Source organism: Trachurus trachurus (genome assembly GCF_905171665.1).
Source record: "Trachurus trachurus genome assembly, chromosome: 22".
Taxonomy (NCBI): Eukaryota; Metazoa; Chordata; class Actinopteri; order Carangiformes; family Carangidae; genus Trachurus; species Trachurus trachurus.
Window position 1 is genome coordinate 23,347,029 of NC_139907.1, and position 23,232 is coordinate 23,370,260.

At 43.0% G+C, this 23,232-nt stretch overlaps 1 protein-coding gene across 1 annotated transcript; it reads left to right on the forward strand.

Moving 5' to 3' along the window:
- Nucleotides 1–14,735: 14,735 nt before the first annotated feature.
- LOC311005492 (leucine-rich repeat transmembrane protein FLRT2) lies at nt 14,736–16,772 on the forward strand (the record flags this gene model as incomplete). Its single annotated transcript, XM_083997914.1, has 1 exon — nt 14,736–16,772. The coding sequence occupies one exon, from the start codon at nt 14,736–14,738 to the stop codon at nt 16,770–16,772; it is 2,037 nt and encodes a 678-aa protein (XP_083854040.1).
- Between the last annotated feature and the right edge of the window lie 6,460 nt (nt 16,773–23,232).

Genomic DNA, 23,232 nt, shown 5'->3' on the forward strand with positions numbered 1-23,232 from the left:
AGGTCACACTGACCTTGACTTTTGGCCAATTTGTCCTTATGTCCAAATTAACATTTTTACCACATCTAAGCAATCCCCTTAAGGTGTTACAGAGATCTGGTGTTCACAAAGTCGAAAACAAATCCTGTTGGATCTCAGTGACCTTGACCTTTGACCTTTGACAGGAATCTGATCAGTTCATCCTAGAGTCCAAGTCGAGGCGTTACTGAGACATGAGCCGTGTTTCCACTGTGGGAGTTCCTGGTACAGGGAGGGGGGGTAGGAACTTTACAGGAACCGTCCTCTCACTCAGCTGCTGTGTCTCTATTGCAGAGCAGGACTCTTGAGGCGACGTGCAACAGTTCCGATCTTTGCACAATCGTTTTACGGCATTTCTTTTGTAGTGCTCTTGTTGTTGTTTGTCCGGCAGTATAAACACTTTCTAATAATAACAGGTTTTAAAATGCCGTTTCGATCGCCACGCGATTGCCACGTAATCGAGTGATTGCGCATTTATCATAAATTATTTTACTACTACTATCATACTATGTCTTTTACTGATTTATTCTCTCTTTTTTCAGCTGTGAAGACACTTTTTAAATTATGCTAGGTTTTTAAAATGCAGCCGATTTCAAGGCTTTCTCTTGGCATCAAATCCCGCTTTGAGTCTGCCAGATCAGCACAGTAAACTGCAAGCCCCACACAGGGGCTTTTCGGGGGCCAATCTGAGTACCCAACCCAAGACAGGGACTCGTTGGGTCCCATAAAATTCCTTTAGGGATGTTCCTGCAGTGGAGAAATGCACCAAGGGCCCCGGCCCCTTAACCTTCGTCTTGTGAAATGCACTAAAAACTTTTTTTTTTTTTCATCCAATTTGTCTTTCTTCTCTTGGTTACATTGTTAGGCTTCCTTATCCATGAAAAGGTTGGTTTTGCACTTATAATTTCAGTTTGAACTTGAGAATTTTGTGAAAAAACATTTTTTTGGTTTATTTAGTTTAAATTGAAGTCAAAAAGCCTTGGGGCTATAAACAAATTTATGTGGTACTTTTATGCATTTAAAACCTGAAAATGGGTCACTGGTGACCCGAACACCAGAGAAAGGTTAACATTATTCCAAAGTTCATAGCAGAAACGCTCCTAGGAGTCCACAGGAATAGCATGGATGAACAACTTGGAAACTTGACTTGTCCCTAGCATGGAGATATAAACATGCTAAATAATGAACAAGTGTGTTGGTCTCATTTCTTCATCTAGGATGGTGGTACATTGTCCCAGATCTTTGAGTGATCACACACTGGAAGGAAGTGAGTGGACTAAAGGTCCCTATCTCCACCAGCTTCAAACATCAGTTCAGTCGACAGCAGTGGAAAAAGTTGAACAGGTCACTGCATTAACTGTTCATGGGGCCCAGATGCAAACATTTGTTGTTAGGCATCTGTTTATCCCTGTCTGCTACCTTCTGTGTATTGTGTGTTTGTGCTGTGAACAATAACATCAGGTTGAACAACGTGACAAATATCAAACAGACAATCTGAACCAGAGGTTTTTGTGTGGTGTACGGACTGTCCAACATTTGAGCCAATTGTCCTCGAAAATTATGCACTGGCCATGAAAATGTAACAAAATGTCAGCTGATGAAGTATTTTAATCTCCTCTAGAATTAGAGATTTGTCAAAAACCACTTAGAAGGAGTGTATTTGTTGGACCCTGGACAGTTTCTCTCTAGCTTTGAATAGTCCTCACAGAATCCAAACACCACATCCAATTTAGTGAAATGCAAACAGGGGCACAGGAGACATGAAGAGTTGTTGAAAAGTATAATGAAACACACCGTTCTACTCTTACATTTAAACTGATTATGCAGTTCATTATCAGCACAATATTTATAATTTAAGACTGAATTTTTTCACCAAACAAATGAGTGCATCTGACTAGAACAGAGTAATTCAATTACAAGAACTGGAAATACAGAATTTTTAACAGATAGCAGATTCAAGGTTTTGTGGTAATTTTGGTGAGGAGGCAGAACAGTGGGTTTAAAATCTGTGTTGTACAAACTAACTTCTTGGAAGACTTTGATTTACCGTCCACTCTGTTGTTTGTCACATAGATACCTTCACTGTGGCACAGGGAGCTTATGGAATAAAACCCAGGCAAGGAGAATGTGATGTCTCAAACCTGGTCTTATCTTCACAGTTTGTCATGGTGACACACCTGCAGTTACATAACAGGGGCAACCAGCATCCAAACTCAAATTGATCGGAGTAAACAAATAGCGAACAGAGAGGCTCAGCCCTGTGGAGCTGATACGAAAAATCTGCTGCTGATTAATAAATCATGGAAAACAAATGGGTTGTGAGGTAATGCTGTGGGAAATGTCAGCTCTGTTTTTTTCCCCTGTGTGAGTTTCTTGATTTTTTTTTTTCTCTTTCATAGAAAAGACAGGAAGTCATACCAGGCCAGGTACAAGAGGTTTTTGTGACTATGATCAAGGCCAGTAGGTGCACAGCCCTCTATGTTCAATTTCGCCCTCTGAAAAAAACAACTTGGTTTGGCAAGTTCAGATTGTGGCAGTGGCTTTTTGACATCAGCAGCGGACAAGATGACAGCTGAAACAGGAGTGAGGGTGTTTTGTATGGTGTTGTGTACCCAGGGCCAAGCCTACAGCTATGACTAAATTGGCTCATCCTCCAACAGGTGGCATCTCTATTGTCTTCTGATCACCTTTTTTTTGTTTTCTGCAGCTAAAGTGGTCATCCAGTCATTCTAAAACATTTAAACCAAGGGGAGAGTGGAAGGTTGAAGAATATAAAACCATCCACACCTAGAGCAATTACCCACTATAAATAAATGTTTTAAAAAGTATCCTTGCATGTTGCTATCCACACTGAAGGGTGAGACAATTGTTTCAGTCCCATGACAGAATAAAATATAAATCCTATCACAATGCCATGATGACTGTCAATAACATTTTTATTCCTCAGGGCTGCAAACAACCATTGTTTAGGGGCTCTCTGTCCATCTACCTGTGTCTACATGTCCAGAAGGTCCGTCCCAATCTTGTGGACCCAATTTCTCAGCCGCAGACACAACTTCTTCAAATTAGGTCACAAGGATGAACTCGCTGGATTTGGATTGTCAAAGGTCAAAGTTTAAGGTCACAATGACGTGACATCACAAACTTTTGCTATGTTTTTGCTTTGTATTTTTGCAATATATCAGTGACATTCCTACAGTTTTGGTAAAAAGTCAAAGAGGAACTGATGAGAACTTGGTGGACACAGGTCAAAGGTCGAGGGTATGGTGACTCACAGGGCCTTGTCTAGCCTCTTTTATTTTCTATTTGCCAAAAGAGACATCTAGGAAAGATAAATGACTGTTACAGACAGTGGTGATTTACTTATACTTTTGGAATCACATTTAATAGGCTACTGTAGTTTTTCTGCTCACTTCATTCACTCTGGTTGGTCAGCTTTACATTTTCATCAAAGACAGCTTCCTTTCCAGAAAAGGCTTGGTCCAAATTGAAGTTTAGTAAAGAAATGCCGCACTAGTCTAAACTTATAAGAAACCAAGTATTCCAGAGCTGAATGTGATCAGACAGGCCAGGTGTGACAGCTGTGGAGCACAGTGGAGACTGTAACATTACACTCATTATGACATGTGACAGGGTGATGAAATTCTGAAAGTGTTGGATCCCACAGGAATCAAAGGAAACCAACAACCCTGTAGCTTCGCCTCGCTCTGTCCAATGGCCCAGTGTTTACTGAGCTTTGATGGATGTATTGGTTACACACTTATGTTTTCAATAATGCTAAACTATCAGCTAACTACGTAGTTAGGTGACTAAATAAATAAACACACCATGCATTCCAATTAACCTGATGTTAAAGACTGTGAATTGATCAAAGAGTAAATCTCCCACCAAAAAAAAAGAAGAAAAAAATAATATAATAAAAAGCCTTTGAGTGTAAATGGAAGCTTTGACTGACCTTCAGCAGGAGCCTAAGATCTCTGCAGGAGAGCCCCTTTGATGCCTGCTGAGGAGGGAAAAATGATGAAAACAATATCAGCTGCTGAGGACGGCGTCCTCAAAGAGACGGCTTAAATGTAAGGAACGATGTGGTGATGCAATTCCATTTTAAAGAAATAAAAACAGTCATGAAGGAATGAGGTGAGGTGAGGAATGATTTCAGGCTCAGCTGAAGGAGGGAGGAATTCAAAATGAGAACAAACAAGTTTTTTTTTTTTTTTCACTTTTCTCAGATGTTTCCATGCACTGTGACTAAACACTCCACTACAGTTGTAATTACTTGTAACATTGCATATTAAACACACCGACAGATGTCTTTAATCCTCTGTGTCTGTTATTAAACGGCTTTTAACTCGGCAGCACGCACGGAAAATGGTGTAGTTTCAAACACAAGGAGTGAGATGTTACAATTCACCCCACGGCCTAGAGATGTGAAATGTTTTTTTCTTCTTTTTTTTTCTGGACTTGAAACCACAAATGTATCTTCTTACGGTTTAACACTTCAAAACATCAGTATGGATCTGGATTTGGCATTTCCTACAAAGCTGTTGGATCCCACAATCATAGTGGGCTCCTGGATATAAAGATACCATGAATACAGTAAGAGTAGGCTATAGTATGGATGTAGAAAAGCTTCACTGCAGCAGCAAATATGTCATGACAATTTTCTTCACAAAATTATGTAAATGCATACATGAGACACTTCTGTATCTCATTAGAGTATTCAGGGAAGGCCCCGGTCGAGTTCCAGAGAGACCTCAAGGACATTCAGGGTTTTTTTTCTGAGTTTTTGTGCTTTGTGCAAATTCAACTGTTGATCATTGGGGTCAGTATCTCTGTCTGTGATCACAAAAAAATGCTTTTCTCCCTCCTTCTCTCTCCTCCATGAAAATATTACCCAAACAGATGGAAGATTGGGAGATCTCTTTTTTTCTTGCTTGGCAATCCACCCCTGACTGAGCCACACTCTCATTAAAGGAACCCGACACTGATTGAACTGCCTGTCACCCCCCAAGTCCTGACAAAAACCTCTTTGTTGTCATCTCCTGTGCTCTCTGTCTGTCTGTCTGCGATCTGTTCCCCTATTAATAGTAAAAGATGCAGAGCAACACTTTGTGCTCAAAGGTCGGGGCACAGTGCATGAGTGTGGACTCTGTTTCAGTGCATGATAGCTAAATTATGTATGTGGATGCCACCATACAAAATGCATCAGGGTCGAAACTGTGTTTTCAGGAGGTTTGGTTGTTAAAGTGTTATCCTCGCCCGGGGCTTCAACAAAGCACTGAGGTTTTTTTTTAGGAGTCACCGAAACAGGCAGCAGAACCGGCCGACATCTTCTCCGGTTGCCCCCCAGGGTCAGAGCTGAAAGCTAAAGCCTGATCTGACTCTCTGATGATCTTATTTTGACACAGTCTGGGACAGGTGGGACATTCCTGAGTGTATTGTGTATTGAGTGTGTTATTATGTACTAACTTGATCAACCTTTCATGCTAAGCTCCATTTTTTGTGTAGGTCACAACTTGTCCACCAGAGCGTTTTGGAGTTGTTGGATTGTGTATCTGATGAGTTTGATGAGGGAAACCAAGAAATTCCATTAGCCTCCGTAGTGTAGCTCTGAGCAGCTCGCGGCTCTGCTCCGCCGTTCTAAAAATAGCTTGCACCGACAATTAAAGGTAATGAACCTACTCCTAAAACTATAGGGATTAAGACAATGGGCCAATTTGCCAATATGTTGAACTATCCCTTTAAGTGCTATAAAAAAAAACGGCACCCTGTAACTTTCCTGTTCGGTATAGGAACACAGCACCTCCAAGGTGCTGGTACACCGCACTTCAGCTAAGCTCCAGAGGCCGAGCTCAAGCCCCGTCTCCCTGCTCCTCTCAACCACACACAGGCTCCCTGTCCTGGGCCTGTCCTCCAGCGACACACAAAACCCTCTTTGCTTGGCACCGGCACCGGCAACAGCACCAATTTCGGCTCCAGCTCCGGCTCCAGCTCCGGCTCTGGCTCTGGCTCCAGCTCCGGCTCTGGCTCCAGGAACAAATTCATGTAGGCTGCTGTGCTTCTCCGGGGATACAGCATACAGTCCTATTTACAACACAGGTAGCAGACAGCTGCCCTTCTCAACCACAGAAGCTCCTATATCTTACATTGTGTTTTTTTAAGTCTATTTTTCGGGGCTTTTTCGCCTTTACTGGACAGGAGAGTTGAGACAGAGACAAGAAATGGGAGGCAGAGAGAGGGGGAATGACACGCAGGATAGGGCCGCAGTGAGGACTATAGCCTCAACACATGGGGCGGGTGCTCTACCAACTGAGCTAAACACCGCCTGAAAATGTGTAACTTCTTGAAGACATTTTCTGAACTGTCCGTCAGTCTCTGGCCTTGGTTTTCTAGATTTTTGGAGCACTCTTCCATCTAGCATTCATTGCCCAGTCCCTGAGGAAATGAAACAACCTCAAACCCTAGTGTTTCCATCACTACTTCTCAGTTGGTGAAAAGCTGCCTTTGTCTGAACCAGACATGTCTTCAGCCACTGTGGCCAAACAACTCTGTCTTTCATTTATCCGCCCAGAGCACAATATTCCAAAAAAGGCTGGGTCTCCTCCTACAGCGAACTCTTTCTCATGGTGGACACATGCACGGACACCAGCAGCTCCGGGAGTCACCTGCAAATCCTGTGATTAAACATTTGAGTTCTTGTATCTTTCTTTTTGCATTGAACGTTCTCCTTGTAGGCTGAATGTTCTACAGCAGTGAGTCCTGGATAAACTTGCAAACATTAGTGATCCGTGCCACTAAATGATTTTCCTTACAGTGGGAATGATTTATTTCCAATAATTTGGGGATCTTTTTAAATCCTGTGCCAGACTCATAGACATTCACAGTCTGAGGGCCGTGGAGAGCTCTTAAGGTCTTGGCTTCATGACACTACACACTTTACCAGCAATGAGAACACAAGACCATAGATGTGAGAGGTTTAAATATGTCAGGTTCCACTTATCTATCCCTAAGGACGACTACTCTGGAGCCTCTGGTTTCTCGTGACATGGATGTTAAAGTGTGATAAATGTTGTGATGTGCCCACGCTTTCCCTGTGACTGAATTCCCATTATTTCCCATGTAGTATACGCACGCCAACTAGCCATCAGGTTGCACACTTGTCCTTGAGCAAGACACTGGCCTGAGAACTGAGAGTGGTTCAAGAGTGTGGCTCTGTCGATGCTGAGTCCTCATAAGTTGGAACGGGTCAAATACATTTCCCTGGGAGATCAATAAGATATCGACTAATTGCTGTAACAGCACTTTCTTTTTTCCGTTTTTTTTTTCTTTATACTTTTATTCAGATGGTGATAAAGAGAGAAATACAGAATAGACTGGAGGAGATAGAGGTGGTGACACATAGAAAAGGGGTGTGCAAAAGTTTGGGTACTGCTGGTTCAAAATGTATGTTAAGGTGAACAGTTGAGCAAATCTCCAAAAGGCATAACGTTAAACATGAAACACTCTTTTGCAATATTTCAAGCAATATCAGTGTATTATTTTTGTTTTCTACCATTGTAGAGTAAAAAAGGGAAACAAAACAGATCTTGCAAAAGAATGGGAAACTCAGGAGGCTCTCAGATAACTTTGACCAAGGTATCAGACAAGATATTTACCACACACTGTGATAGATTCCAAAGGGAGGCTACAAGGTACTGACTCTGCAGGGTGGCCAAATCTTTGCTGTGGGCCCTTTTCCTTTTCTGTCATGTACGTAAAAGATGAAAAAAAAAAATAAAGATAAATGTATCATCTGTAACTTTATGCCTTTTCATCTTCCACTTGCTTAATTCTTCACACTAACAGAAATTTCGACCTGCTGTGCTGAACATCACATATTCTGTTAGTATTTGTCAGCAGCAGCAGCAGCAGCAGCTCCACTCTGTCACAGCAGCATCACATTAACATATAGTGGATGTACTTTAAAACTAATGTCAAGTAATTTAATGAGTGTTACTTGTTGTGTAAGAGGGTGCGTTGAAATGGCAACGGGGGTGGGGGGGGCTTAAACTGACAGTTGTTGCCGTGGACACAGGCAACCTCACACTATTTCATCTCATGCCTGTGCATCATTACACCACCTGCTTCTCTTTCCTCACACCGACCTGCTACACTACACTGGGCTGTGCACTTTTTACACCAGTTTAAGTGAAGTGTTTGTCAGTAATAAAGTGTAACCTACCTACGGAGTCCCTGAAGGGTCACATTGGGAACTCTGACTCCTCGCGGTACCTTTCTGTGCTATCTCCTGTTAAAATTTACTTTCCCATGGAGGCTATAAGCAAGGTGTAACTGTGACATAGTTTTGCATTGTTGTTGTGGATCGCTGCTAGTTGTGACCACGGGTTGTGAGTGCTCAGACACTGATCACTGCAGGAGGACAGATAACTGAGACTGATCGAGCTAATTAACCAGCTCTCTACACCGTGTTATTGGGTTACAACCAGCTGCTGCCAGGGCCGACGGAGGCAGGCTGTAGCTGTGATTATGACTATAGGGCCTGATGCCGTATCCATAGCTGTGTTGTGGTTGTTATGACTCACATCCGTTGATAATAGGTGAAACACTTGCTAGCTGCAGGGTTTGTGTGTGTGTGTGTGTGTGTGTGTGTGTGTGTGTGTGTGTGTGTGTGTGTGTGTGTGTGTGTGTGTGTGTGTGTGTGTGCGGTTTATCATTGTATTGTAGCTGCAGCATCCCCGGCCACCTGTGGTGACTTAGTAGTGCACCTGTCAGACCTGATGGAGTGATGCAGGTCCAAACCCTCAGCTGATGTCAACAGGACCAGGAACAGCTCGACAACTGTAGCATTAGATATTCAACTATAAATGCAATTGTACGATTGCTTTATCAGGGGAGTACAAGTAAATAAGTAAGTACAAAGTGGTTCAGAAAAACTGTGACCACTTGAGGTCCCAAGATGAACTGAACTGAACTGAACTGAACAGCATGCAGTGGAAGGTAAATCCCCTGATGCCTCTTTATGCATATGGAGGCCGAGGGGAGGTGGGGTGGGGGGTTTGGGGGGGGGGGCGCTGTTAAACAGAACCGGAATTAGATCCTAAAAATACCAACTGAATGGAATTTTTGCTGGAACATGTTTGAGGACTTCCTCAGGCGATGTCTTTTCAGATGACATAATTCTGATGACATCATCGGGGTTAGTTTGAGGACATACGCGTAGTCATGACGAGTAAAGGCTGCCCCGCGCTGATGATAGCTGACAAATGTGAGACAAAATGTCAAATCTACGCCTGTCAAGCTGCCAATCAAAAAAAATTTAGGACCAACGTGTCACATTGAAGACGTCATTTCAAAGCCTCCGTGATATCAGTGATGGTGTCGCCCTCTGTTCTAATGTGCCTACAGCCGCAGCCTGTGGGAGCAGCACGGACCGATGACGTGAACTGATGACGTGTTCTGGCTTTTTTATTGTCTCTGTATATGACTGTATGAGTCACCCCACATCTATTGTATAATCTGACATACTGTACATCAGCAATGATACTGTGCAGTGTCACCACCAAAACTGTCTGCGGACGAAATCTCATTAGAATTTACACACAGCGAACTTGAAGATTGTTGCTATCTCCCAGTATAAATTCACCATGAGGTGACCTTCATTGTCCAAAGAAAAAAAAAATGACTGTGTGGACATAACCTTGGTGTCCACTGGCAGAAATATAGACAGTGCAGCCAGTAGAGCCACACTACAGCATGATGAGATCCAGTTGTGCTCATATTTCCTAGTTTTATTCCAATGTTTGTTGTTGATTTTTTTTTTTTACAGTTTTCTTCTGTTGCTACACGTTTTATGGTTTGGCATGTCTTTATGATGGAATACGACTACAACTACTACTAATAACAATAATATAATTTACAAAACTGTGATAATAACATTTAAAGGAGTTAGTCTGCCTCCTCTCCACAGTTGATTTACAGTTTTACAGCAGTTTATCTAAGTTTCTGACCTTGTGTATCAAAGATTGTGTTGTAGCACCAGTTTATGAGTGTTTACATTCTGAACGTCTCAAGGTGACTGAGAACCATAAAAGCAATTTTTCACCAGAGCCTATTGCTGGTTAGAGCCCTGCTACAGCCTATAGGAGGGATGTGCAGATCTTTCTTTGATGCATATACTGTACAACACTGCACTCTGACAGTGAGTCTTTGTAACTTCATTAACTGTTAGGGAAAGTTTAAGACATAAAAATCAATTGGTTTGCTTTCAAGACAAGTTTGTTCTCCCCATTTTATTGAAGAAACAAAAGTAATAATCCAAACTGTGTCTTTCAGTCATTAGAGCTAAATAGATTTACCCTCTCACTCTCTGTTTTGTAAACAGATCCCTGTAATCGGGTCACATATACAGGTAATCCATTACTCACCCAGTTTGCACTTAAACCCTCTGAACAGCTGTCCAGGCACACACACACACATGCTCAAACACACACACACACACGCAGGGACGGAGACGGACACAGACAAGCAGCCGGATTACAGTTACGCAGCACAAACAAGTGGTGCTAAACCAGCATCGTCATGCTAGCCACGGACTTCACATACACAGTGATAAGCTGCAGACAGATTTAGCCTGAATTTTAATTTAATAGATTGGAGTGGCAAGAGGCGGCAGCAGATGTGGTGTTTGGCAGCAAGTGTTCAGACCCGGAGTTGTGGATAGAGGATAAGAATAAACCACAGACTTTTTGTGTGTGTGTCTATTATGTGTGTGTGTGTTTGTGTGAGAGTACGGCTGAAGGTTAGCAGTCATTTTAAATAGTACACTGAAGCTTTATGTGTGTTGTGTATTGGTGTGTGTGGACGTTGTTTTATCTGTGCAGATAGAGCCGTCTAAGGGCAGTGCAGCGACAGGTCAAATGGTAAATAATGTATTCTTTAAATCATAGTATGTCTCAGTGATGTTTCATCATCCTGTCGCGGAGAATCCGCCTACAAACAGCAGCCTGTCATTAAAGGGAACACACAGAGTGTAAAAATCTCTCTACAGTGAACACAGAATAAAAAAGGTTTGGTTAAACTTCGCTCATCAGGAGTTGGTGACACACAGATCAGAATGAGAGCCGCCTGATGCAGACAGAAAAATAAATAAATGAATAAAATTTGGACAATGTTGCTGCTGAAAAACTGGTAGAATAGAAACAGACTTTTAAACATCAAAAAGGAGCAGTGTGACATTATAAAATAAATGTATTGCATAGATCTGTGATAATATTCAAGATTCCCTGATCAGGTTGTTACAATAAGAAAAGTGTCAAAAATCGTATATCTCACTAAAATCTAAGCAAAAGACAAACTCCATCTTTTTTTTTTACTAAAGAAAACACACATCAAAGTCTCGGTTCCATGCAGGCCCCACCCCTTTTTTATTTTTGAGATTATCTGGGTATTACATGGCGGAGCCAGGCACTGAATACAAACTCACTCTAAGCTTCAGAAACCATGGGTGAAATAATAATGGTTATAACTCTTTGTTTTGTTAGTCAATTTACAGTACAGTAGTGATCTCTGTAACTAGCAGGAAGAACCAGCTCAGTTGGTGTCCATCACTGATTTTTGCCCCGGAGCCCCCTGAAGGTGTTAATCCGGCCCTGCTGTTTTACTGAATTTATATTAGTGCTCAGAGTTTTAGGTTCATAAGTCTTTTCAGATAAACAGTGATGATGGGAACCAGGTAGATAAACAAAGGGCATTATGAGCTGATTGTCTCATTCGGTTCTTCTATTTCAACTTTTCACCCATGAGTCCTCTGTGGTTTTGTGTTAGGTATTTATTTTAATTGGTGAAAAAAGACAGAAAAAATAAATTGTGTTAACACGCACAAACCTGCATGAGCAAACATGGGAGAGCGGAAGGGGCTGTGAGAAACGAGAGAGAGAATGGGATGTATGGGTAGAGAGAGAGAGAGAGAGAGAGAGAGAGAGAGAGAGAGAGAGAGAGAGAGAGAGAGAGAGAGAGAGAGAGAGAGAGAGAGAGAGAGAGCGAGAGAGAGAGAGAGCCTGTGTGTTCACAAAGCCAGATGTGATTCTCGGGTCTCCAGGAGGTTCAGCCAGTCTCTGAGACAGTGAACCCAGACTGAGGACTTCTTACCCCAGGTTTTCCGGCTGTTTGGAGCGGGGTCAGGCTTGGAGCCTCTTAACTCTCCCCTCTGCTTCATGTCCCCCACTCCTTCCCTCCTCTCCCTCCTCAGGCAGCGGAGCAGCTCTATCGGCTGCTCCAGAGCAGCGCAGCCGGCTGGCAGTCTCAGGCTGTTGGGGTGCGTTTTGGGGGGAAACGGAGGAAAAGATGCGGAGCAGACCGTTGGTGACCTGAACTTCCTTCCCCTCTCCCTGTCTGTTGCTTCAGGCAGAACCGGGCAACATACAGCGTAATGCCCCACTTTCTTAGCACCGGCAGAAAACCAAGTGAGACCAGTCCGAAGCCGCAGCCGGAGCGGGAGCGAGGAGCGGGCGCAGCGGGCAGGATGCGGACTTTATGTTCGGTGTGAGCGCAGCGCTCTGCGGAGAGGCGGGCACGGGCAGGCTGCCTGGATGTGCAGCAGTGAGAGGTAAGACTAATGAGCGGAGTATCGCTTTTTTTTTTTTTTTTTTTTTAAATAGGGTTAAGACTCTTATTTTACTGGATGAACTTTTAAAATTATCGTCAGAATAAACAATTACAACCAGAACAGGAAAACAGGAGCTTAAGTATTTGCTGTATTGTTATAATGTTATGATCCAGTTTTTTTTACACTTATTTCCGTGTGTGAATACTTCATATTAATTAGGCAGAAAAGAACAACAAGAAGACATTTCCCCCATTGCCCGTCTCCTCTAGGCACAGAGCTAATGAACTACACCCGCCAGTTTGTTCCCCACACTGGGACAGAGCTGCTGAACAACAAAAGCTCTCCTCTTAAATGCAGAGACACATGAATATATTATGCATTACGTCGTATAGGACTGATACCCACTGCCCTCCCCATAACAACGCTGCTGAGGTCGGGTCACCATAATTGGACTCAGTTTGATGCCTTGTTTAGCCCCCCCAAGGAACATTACATAACTATCAAACTGCCTTGGCCACAAATCAATGCAATCTGTCAATTGGCTCCTGCTGCTGCCTGGTGCCATTTTATTAATCATCACTACCACCCAGCTAACAACCACTAATAATACATTATTGCCACTTCCTTTGTGGGGAAGTGTATTGAATTGTAAAACCCATAGGACATATCTTTGTTTTCTTCTTGTTTGTTTTGTATTGATATTCATCTTGGATGCAGCACAGGCTAAATAATGAGGGTTTTGTTTGCTCGCCAACCAATACAAGCCCAGGACAAGGAAATCACTTCACTTTATTTAAATCTCATGACCTTGTTCTGACAGTAGCACCTCTCCCCGTTTTGAGAGGCCCACATCGATCTTAGTTTTGTCCCCCCATGCGAGGAATTTGTCTCATCTTATCTCTGCTGACAGGCTGCGTTCATCACCGTCCGGCACTCCTCCTCTCCACGGCACAGCTAAACTTAATGGATCAGGGCTAGAGAGGAATGCAGAGTGCGATGCAGCAGTAATAATTAAGAGCAAATATGGAGCTTTGTCTCTTTAACCTCTCGGTAATTTCCTTTGAAGGCACTTCTCCCTCAGTGCCGTGAGGCAGAGCACTGAGTAACAGTGTCATGGTGCCCACCGGTGAGGCTGGTCATCTTCAGCAGCTCACTTCACACCTCGTTGCTCGCAGAATGCCCCTGGCTGTCGTATTTTAATCCTTTGAATGTGGCCGTTTTTCTAAATGTTCTTTTTGTCAGTTTGTTCACGTTCGTGGTTATCAACTGGAAACGAGGGGTGGGGGGGTGTTTGAATCCGCTTAGCATATGTTTTCATTTTAGATGAGGTCTCATGTTAGTAATCTGCACATAGACTTTTTAAACTGGGTTTTTTTTACACACTATTTCACCACAACTTTGCCATCTTTTCAAATATCCTTTTCCTCTAGCTGTGTGTCTGAGGAATATGTAAGAGATCTGTAAGTCATTTGTATGCGCGCTGCTCCACTCTCCCAATTTACAATGCCTCACTTTGCATTTGTGGAACAGAGGCGAGAAATCCTTTGGTCTTTTAGTGGAGAACGTGCATTTTCAGGGACAAAGGCTGATTCTTTTTTTTCTCCCCCATTATCTTTTTTTTTCTTTCTGTCTTTCTTTTTTTTTGCAACAGGTTTCTGGATCCAAATGTCAAGTTCAAGAGAGGCTTTATTGCCGTGGAGCCAGCGGCGTGTGACGTGAAAGAGGGGGAAGGAGGCGAGGAAGAAGCACAAGTGATGACGCTCCTGTGTGTTGCATGTGGCCGCGAGTGCTGAGAGAAGAGCTCTACCCTCTGGGAAAAGGGGAGAAAGTGTGAAAATATGGTGAACTTTACTTGTGCGTCCCAGCTCGGTGATGGACAGTGGCTGGTGAAGGAATCATATCGTTTAATGAGACTGTTGCTCTTGTGTTGGGAAGCTAAGGACATCTAATTACAAAAGGGATTACTCAAGAACCTTCTTCAGCGGTGGACTGGACACAGTGGTGTTGCTACGCCGATGGCCAAAATGTAATGACTCATCTGTTTTTTCAGACCACAGTTTCTTACCATTTTTGTCTCTGATTTGGTTTCTGGATTTTCCGGATCCCTTTTGAAATGGAGATACAGTGGCGTTTATGGAATAAGGACTGGGCCACCTTCATAAGGCCGTGGATACCTATACTGTTGGGCCTTCACCTCCAGTTCTCCCGGGCATCCAACTGTCCTGAGGAGTGCCGCTGTGATCGCACCTTTATTTACTGCAACGAGCGGAGCCTGACCTCAGTGCCTCTGGGAATCGGTGAGGGTTATAAGACCCTCTACCTACACAACAACCAAATCAATAACGCTGGTTTTCCCTTGGAGCTCCACCACGTGGCCTCTGTGGAAACCGTGTATCTCTATGGCAACCAGCTGGATGAGTTCCCCATTAACCTGCCCAAAAATGTGAGGGTTCTTCATCTGCAGGAGAACAACATTCAGACTATCTCCAGAGCGGCTCTGGCTCAGCTGCTGTGGCTGGAGGAGCTGCATTTGGACGATAACTCCATTTCTACAGTCGGGGTGGAGGAAGGGGCCTTCCGGGAGGCGGTGAGCCTGAAGATGCTCTTCCTCACCAAAAACCACCTCAGCAGCGTGCCTATTGGTCTACCCGATGATCTCAAAGAGCTGAGACTGGACGAGAACCGGATCGCCGTTATCGCGGAGGAGGCGTTTAGGAACGTTACCCGCCTTGAGCGCCTCCTGCTGGACGGGAACCTGCTGACGGACGAAGGGATAGCGCCCGGGACCTTTCAGGACCTGATCACTCTGAGGGAGCTGTCCTTAGCCCGCAACTCGCTGACGTACCCTCCCCCGTTTCTCCCGGGGGAGGTGCTCGTCAAGCTAAACTTTCAAGAAAACCAGATGAACCAGATCCCCGTCCGAGCGTTCTCGGGACTGCACAAGCTCGAGAGGCTGGACATTTCCAGCAACCAGCTGCAGTCCTTAACGCAGGGAGTCTTCGACGGCCTGGTCAGTCTCAGACAGCTCACCGTGCGGAACAACCTCTGGCTGTGCGACTGCAGCATCAAGTGGGTGGTGTCGTGGCTGAAATCTCTGCCGGCCTCGCTCAACGTACGCGGCTTCATGTGCCATAAACCCGAGAAGTTTCGGGGCATGGTGATCAGGGAGCTGAGCGCTGAGCTGGTCCAGTGTCCTCAGAGCACGGCGACGGCACCCCTGTCCACCTCGCCAGCTGACTCTGCTCTGATCCCACCCCTGTCATCCTCCACGCACTCCCCTTTAGTTCCACAGTATGTTTCCACCTCCTCTTCGCGGCCGCCCCCCAGGCAACCCCTCCCCACACTACCCACCCTTTACTCTATATATACAACCAGAGAACGAGGGTTGAGGACTAAGCAACCTCTGGATCCCCGGAGAGAGACTGTGCAGGTCACATTTGCAATACTGAACGGCTCGGCTATCCATGTCAGCTGGGTGGCCGCCTTTCCAGTCACTGCTTACAAGGTGACCTGGGCCAGGATGGGCCCCAGTCTGACAGGGGACACCGTCAGGGAGAGGATAGTGGGCGGAGATCACAGAGGGATCCGGCTGGCTAATCTGGAGCCAAAGTCCACCTATCGGATCTGTGTCATTCCCTTGGACGCGTTCAATAACTACCGGCCCAAAGATGACACGGTGTGCACGGAAGCCATGACCACGCCGGCCCTGTTCAGCCCCGACAACAACAACAAAAGACCGTCGGGGCCCGAGCAGGCCACGCAGCAGGAGCCCGGCTCGCCTTTCTTGCTGGCCGGGCTGATCGGCGGGGCCGTGATCGTGGTGCTGGTGGTAATGCTCAGTATTTTCTGCTGGCACATGCACAAGAAGAGCCGCTCCAAGTCTTCCACCAATTGGAAATATAACCGGGGCCGGAGAAAAGACGACTACTGCGAGGCAGGCACCAAGAAAGATAACTCCATCTTGGAAATGACTGAGACCAGCTTCCAGATAGTCTCGCTTAACAATGAGCAGCTCCTCAAGGGAGATTTCCGCATTCAGCCTATTTACACCCCTAATGGGGGCATCGGCTTCCGAGACTGCCCCCTGGGGAACAACAGCACAGTCTACTGCAAGAACAGTGTTCAGGATACAGACTTGTGTCACACATGACGCTTTTTAAAGAGCATCAGGAGCATTTTTATTGACAAATTCCCACACTTTACTGGACACTGTAGTGTGTTAATGTTATTTGAAACCTCTGTGTCTTGAAGAAATGTAATTTATACAACTGGCTGGATGGAATCTTTTATATAACAATGTTGGATTTATAAGTTATTGGTTTCTGGAGTTGTTGCTGTTTGAATTCTGTGCACACACACACACACGCACACACACACATGTACAATCAAGATTCATTTATATCAAGTCTTCAAGGCTGCAGTTCAGTTTGATTTTCAGTGATTAGGGAATGAGTTTTGATGTGACCATAACAGATACAGATCTTATCCACATTGTATAGCTGCAGTGCATCATGGGAGTGCTGAAACCAGCAAGTTTATTTCTGTAGGAGAGATGGAGAGAGGAGACACACAGAGGCACAAATCAGCCCAATTCACCACTAGAGGGCGTATTTTTCTGGGAACCACTCACTCCAGCACATTTTGTGGTTTTACCCCAGTGATATAACTGCAGCTTCACTTAAACACACATGCAGATTCTTTGATTCCTGCGATAGAAAATACATTTTACATATTACATATCACATGCTACACATTGAATTTATCTCTGCATGAACAGGAGATTTAAAGGTCACACTCATTAAACATTCACAGCAAGTGACAGGCTGCGGAGCTTTCCACCTGCTTTTCAACAGTCATTCATTATCACAGTAAAAGGGGGGCGGTGTTGTTAGTGCTAGCTATGTTTGATGGTGGAGCAGCAAAAAAAAAAAAAAAAGGTAAAAAAAAATAATAAATCAACAAAACACAGTCTGTTTTACAGCTGTTATGTTTAATCCATGAAGAACTCTTTCACTTTTCTTCAGCAAAAATAATGTTATATATACATATAAATATATAAATATATGTGTGCCTTGAAGTTATCAGCTTACAATGTCTTTTGATTCCATGTTTTTTGCACAAAAGGTGTACTGTATATACATTGAATTGAATTGTTGTCGAGGAAACATCTTGCTCTTGATTATTTATTTTCCTTGTTACTCATTTAATTAAAAACATATCGACAAAAGTGAACTTATTCCTCATAATCTGTCCCACAGTGATCACCGACTCCAGCTGTTAATGAACCGTCCTGTAGTAGCAGCAGCAGCAGAGGTCAGTCTGGAGAGGGAAGGTCCACTGAGGATGACTCAAAGCTCACAACAACTACTAGACTCAGAATCATGAGGGAGCAGCCTCAGTGCTGTGTGTACGGCATATTTAAAGTCAAAGCCACAGGCTCAATCTATGGCACAGTAGAGCGGGGATGCAGTCGGAGTAGCCTACTTAACGGTCAAATGATCTGTCATTGTTTGGAATCATCACATTGTGTGCTCTAATGGGTCTTAGAGACAGAACACAACAACAACATTACAGCGCACTGTGGCAAAAACGTCTGCACGGCCCTTTTTGGAAAATGAGGTTTCCAGGCACGGAAGTAAACTAAAAGTAAAACTCTTGCACAAGCCTAAAGTCCTGTACCTTAGGGCTCCACCCACAGCCTCCTCCTCACTGCCCCACTTCTTCTTTGAGCTAGTCCACTTGCATCCCAGAATAGGAAAGATGCATCTTTGTTACTGGTGATGATAGACCGTAAACTGCAGAAGCTTCTTGATCCGTAGTGACATACCCCACTAGGCGTTAGGAAAACACAGCCCATGTTTTCTCTGTCCTCAGTGCACCCACCAAAGCAGTGAACGCAGCACAAATCATATTTTGTCTGAAAGGCCACATACTACAGCTGTTGAAATAGGGTTCAGGGGCATGCACCTTTTAAGTGTATGGGCCATGAATGGGCCATTTTTATTGTTTTTAGAAACAAGACAGAAAAAAAAAAGTTTCATCAAGAATTGTGACCAAGATAGAAAAATAGTAATCAGTTCTGCTTGATGAACAAAATATAATTTACAATATCAAATAGTGATGAATCATATGCAAAAACAATCATCCTGTGATTATGCTGGCAGGTAGTCACAATTTTAGTGTCCAATTTTGCATTGTTACTGTCACTGTGAAAAAGGAAATAGAGCAATTAAAAAAAAAAAAAAATCTGAACACATTGCCACCAAGAATAAACTATTTATTTATTTGCATGCTAATAGGTATATCCTGACATTTCCTTCAAAAAACTAGGAATGGATTGATTATCTATTCACATGGGATAAGGTTATTGGTTGTCGTTCAAATTTAAGATGATGGCTCCTTATTGTTGAAATCAAATTTCTTGATGAAGTTCCAGCATCGAAACGTAAATAAATTGTTTTAGAAAGTGCAGGAATTGTTTAAGATCTGTTCATCGTCAGCTAATACTGACCTGCCACTACATGATTTCTTGTGTTAACTGCAAAAAAATATGATGTTGAAGCTGAAGTAATTTTCATTGGGGGCAACATCTGGAGAAAATTATCTCTCCGCAATACAATGTTACATTTTGTTGTGATATATTTTACATTTGGCAAACAAAAACTGCAGCCCCAGTTGGAAATTGCACATTGGCCATATTGTGATTTCCGTTAATTGTTCAACTCTGATATCAAACATTTTGTCAGTCGGTATTGTAGATCCTCTTTTTTGGCAACTGAAATTCCATTCACATCTGTTGTGAGGCAGGAGGACAGATCTGTGTAAATGTGAAGTTTATTCTCGTAACTTTATTGAGACATCTTGTTTTCTTACTGGAGGATGCAACATTACTCCTTCACCTCATTATTGTGTTCCGTGTTTTTATCTTCTGCCTTTGTTTTTGTGTTTTTGTTTCCCCACCAGATGCCAGTGAAGTCAGTAATAATAAACCAGTGATGACATCACATCTGGTGGTCAAATTGGTCCCAGGCTGTGTACTGTACATATCATTGACATGGTGAATCCGCTGGGAAACAAGTCGCTGTCCTTCCTTGTATAATTGGCCACAGAAACAAAAGGATCCTTCTTCATTCTGTCTGTGTTGGACAGTGTTTAGACTTAGTCAGGACCACAATCCATGTTTGTACAGTAATGTGTCTCAGTAGATAAACAGGAAGCAGCAGAGAGCGCAGCAGAAATATGGACACTTCCCAAGAAAAGCACATTTGTGGATTGTTTGAAAGTCCTCGCTGAAGTTATAACTGTGCTTGGGTTATTTTCATGGTTGGCCAACTGTTCTATATCGATAATAATAACAATGTGTTCAGCACAACACAGTCAATCAACTAAAATAAGACTCCCCAAGGAAGGAAATAAAGTTGAACTGTATCCCAGAGAGATGCGTCATAATTTACTCACTCTCTGCTCAACCTCCCAGTGAGGTACTCGTGATGTAAACTCAAGCTGAGCGTTCTACCCAGCATGCATTGTGTTGTTGTAGAAGCCAGCAGCAACAAACCTGAGCAAACTTATTTTTTTGTTGTGTTTTTGTTTTGCACCTGTCTAATTTAGTTTATTTGAACCCCTGCTGGAGACACTGATTGACTTATTGGGTCACCTGATTATCACATATTCTAGTGATTCACTGAAGTCGTTAACTGTGATGTGACATGGCAGCGAGCGCCAGGAGGAAGTGTGCAGGCATTATAAAATGTTGTGAAAGCACAACAACATCAAGTCAGTTGAAACACTACTGTAAGAGGTGATTTTTGTCCTGAGAAGACGATCCTTGATTTGTCCGAGCAGACTGCTGCAGCCTCGTGTTAGCTTCAGATAGCTCACATGAGCTCCATTTAACTGGAGCCACATCAGGAAGTGATGTGTTCACTGACAACAAGGAGAGGAGGACTCATCACATCAACTTTTATCCATGTATCCAGCTAAATGTGTTTTCATATGCAATTATTGTTTAAAGGGATAGTTCAACATTTTGGCAAATTGGTCCATTGCCATAATCCCTGCAAATGCAGGGACTGCTTGCCAAAAAACCGCCCTCGACTGGAACGCGCATCAGTGGTTTTGCATGAATTTACCTCGAAAACAACTCTATCTCGTAACATTCCGTTATTATCTCATAGCGTGGTGAATGTGGTGTTGGATTGGAGTTGTTGGATTGTGTATTTGATGAGTTTAATGAGGGAAACCAAGAAATCCCATGAGCCTCCTATCACTTTAAGCACATTTTCAAGCAAAAACTAATTCATATTTCTGGTCAGATACACTGCACTTTGAAAACATGATGCTGGGCTTCAGGAAATCAGTGTGGACATTTTTTCACACTTGACAGAATGATCAACCAAAAAAGTGATGAGCAGTCGCAGCCCTGTTTTTAGAGTACACAATGCAAGGTAGGGCTGCACAATATGTATGCACAATCGTTTGAGCATCGCCATTGCGATGTGCAGTAGTCACATGTCACTTGTCCCCATGCACACTGTCAGTCACACACTCTGAAAATGTGCGACAAGCAAGAGAATGAAACGGGAAGGGAAGATTTAGGGTGATTTCCCACAGACATTGTTAAAGTTTCAGTTCTCAGAGATACATTTTTTCAATCGGGATGTAAACATAACTATATTGTATTTCTTAAAATCACAATATATATTGCATTAAAAAAATATGCCAAAGTTAGTCTTTTTTTTCCAATATCTTGCAGACCTAATGTCAGGTCAGTACTATTGTAACTGTTACATTATTTAACCATTTTAGTGGAACATTAAGGGTGCTGCATTATGACACGTTGAATCCAACAGAGCAGAAAAAAGGTTGTGTCAGACTCAGATGAGAAGATCACAGGACTGATTTTCTTTTGTTTATGCAGTGATGACTCAGAACTAATGAACAAGAGCTGAAAGGATTCATCTTTATCCATGAAGATCAGTTTTATGGTAAGTTTATTTTAACAGAGAGAGACAAAATATCAACAAAAAATCTAGAAATGTCATGTATATACTTAGAAAAATCAGGAGTTAGTCCTATAGCTGCAAACTTGTATTTCAAAGTTACAGTCAGAACAATGGCTGACGACCTGGGTAAGGGGAGTGATAGAATACAGTGGTTAGCTAGATGAAAAGAGTAAAGAGGATTTGGTGGGTTAAGGTGTGCTTGTAACAAACATGTACTATATCCATGCATCCACAAATACACCCCTCCTCTTTACCTTCTTTTGCAATAACTGGGAGTTTGGGTCAGATTCAGACACTGCCACGATGCCAGCTGTGGAGCAGCTCACTCTGAGCTTCAGAACTGTTCTCCAGAAACCTGTGGGTGATGTCATGCAGTCTACGTCCTGCTTGACAATGTATTAAGTTTATGATTTCAACTTAATATGCTGCTAACCTGCTGGCCAAGGCTCAAGGTGCATGCTGGAGGGAGTAAAAGCATGAAATAGAAACTTTTTGAAAAAAGAACTGAGAATGAACTGAGAATGTTTAAAAACACACTCATTTTATTATTATTATTTTTTCATCCTTAGAAATCTCTACGAAGCAAGTAAAAATCTATTGATATTGCAGAGCACCTTTCACATCTTGAAAAAATCATTACTTTACATCATAAAAAGTACAAAAGTTCAAGAAACAGTCCAATAAAGGCAATGAAATGAAATAAAAAAGTGAGATGGACTAACCAAAGCTTGCCTGAATAGGAAGGTTTTTAGTGCATGAAGACATCACAGGAGAGTATGGGTCACAGGGGCAGAGGGAGAGCATGCCATAGTTGGTTGGGTTTCATGAAAAGCTTGGTCATCCCTGGTTTGTAGACTTGAGGTGTGGCCAGTAATTTTGTTCAATAGAGCTGAGAGCCCAATTTATTTTATAATGGAGGAGGAGGTCAGCGATATACTGGGGCGTTTGATCATGCAAGTCTCTAAAGGCAAGAGCCAGTATTTTATAATGGATCCAGAATTTGACAGAGCCAGTAGAGGGAGGATAAAACTAGTGTGATGTGTGATCTCCTGTTTTATTCTGGTTAAAATAAGGGCAGCTGCATTTTGGACAGTATGGAGATGGTTCAACGAGGTTAAATTCAAACAGGTAAAAACATTACAATAATCATGAACGAGAAGACATAAAAGTGTGAATAATCAACTCCATCTCTGCTGTACATCACCACAGATCAAAGACAGTGATTTACATTAACATTCAGAGGTTTGAGCTCTGACTGCTTTCTATTTCATGTTTCTATTTGCTCCAGGGGTTGAGAAATTAAAGTTTTATTTTACAAAAATCCAACATGCTTTAGGTTGTTTTCAAACAGTGCTGAGGTTTCTGAGGGCACCTTAGATCTTACTGTGTCAAGACAACAAACCACAGTCAGTTCAAGACCCTAGAAAGGATGTTAAGCATGTGTACAAGCCTCCCTGGAGACACTTTCTGGTTCAGGCAGAACATTTCAGGCTGGTCTCAGACACTCTCATGGGTGAAATGGAGGTTGGTGTGGTTTGTCATACTTCCTTGTGTGAAGTCTTGAGCACTGGCTGAAAAGTATTTTGTGTGGTCACATTGCCCTTG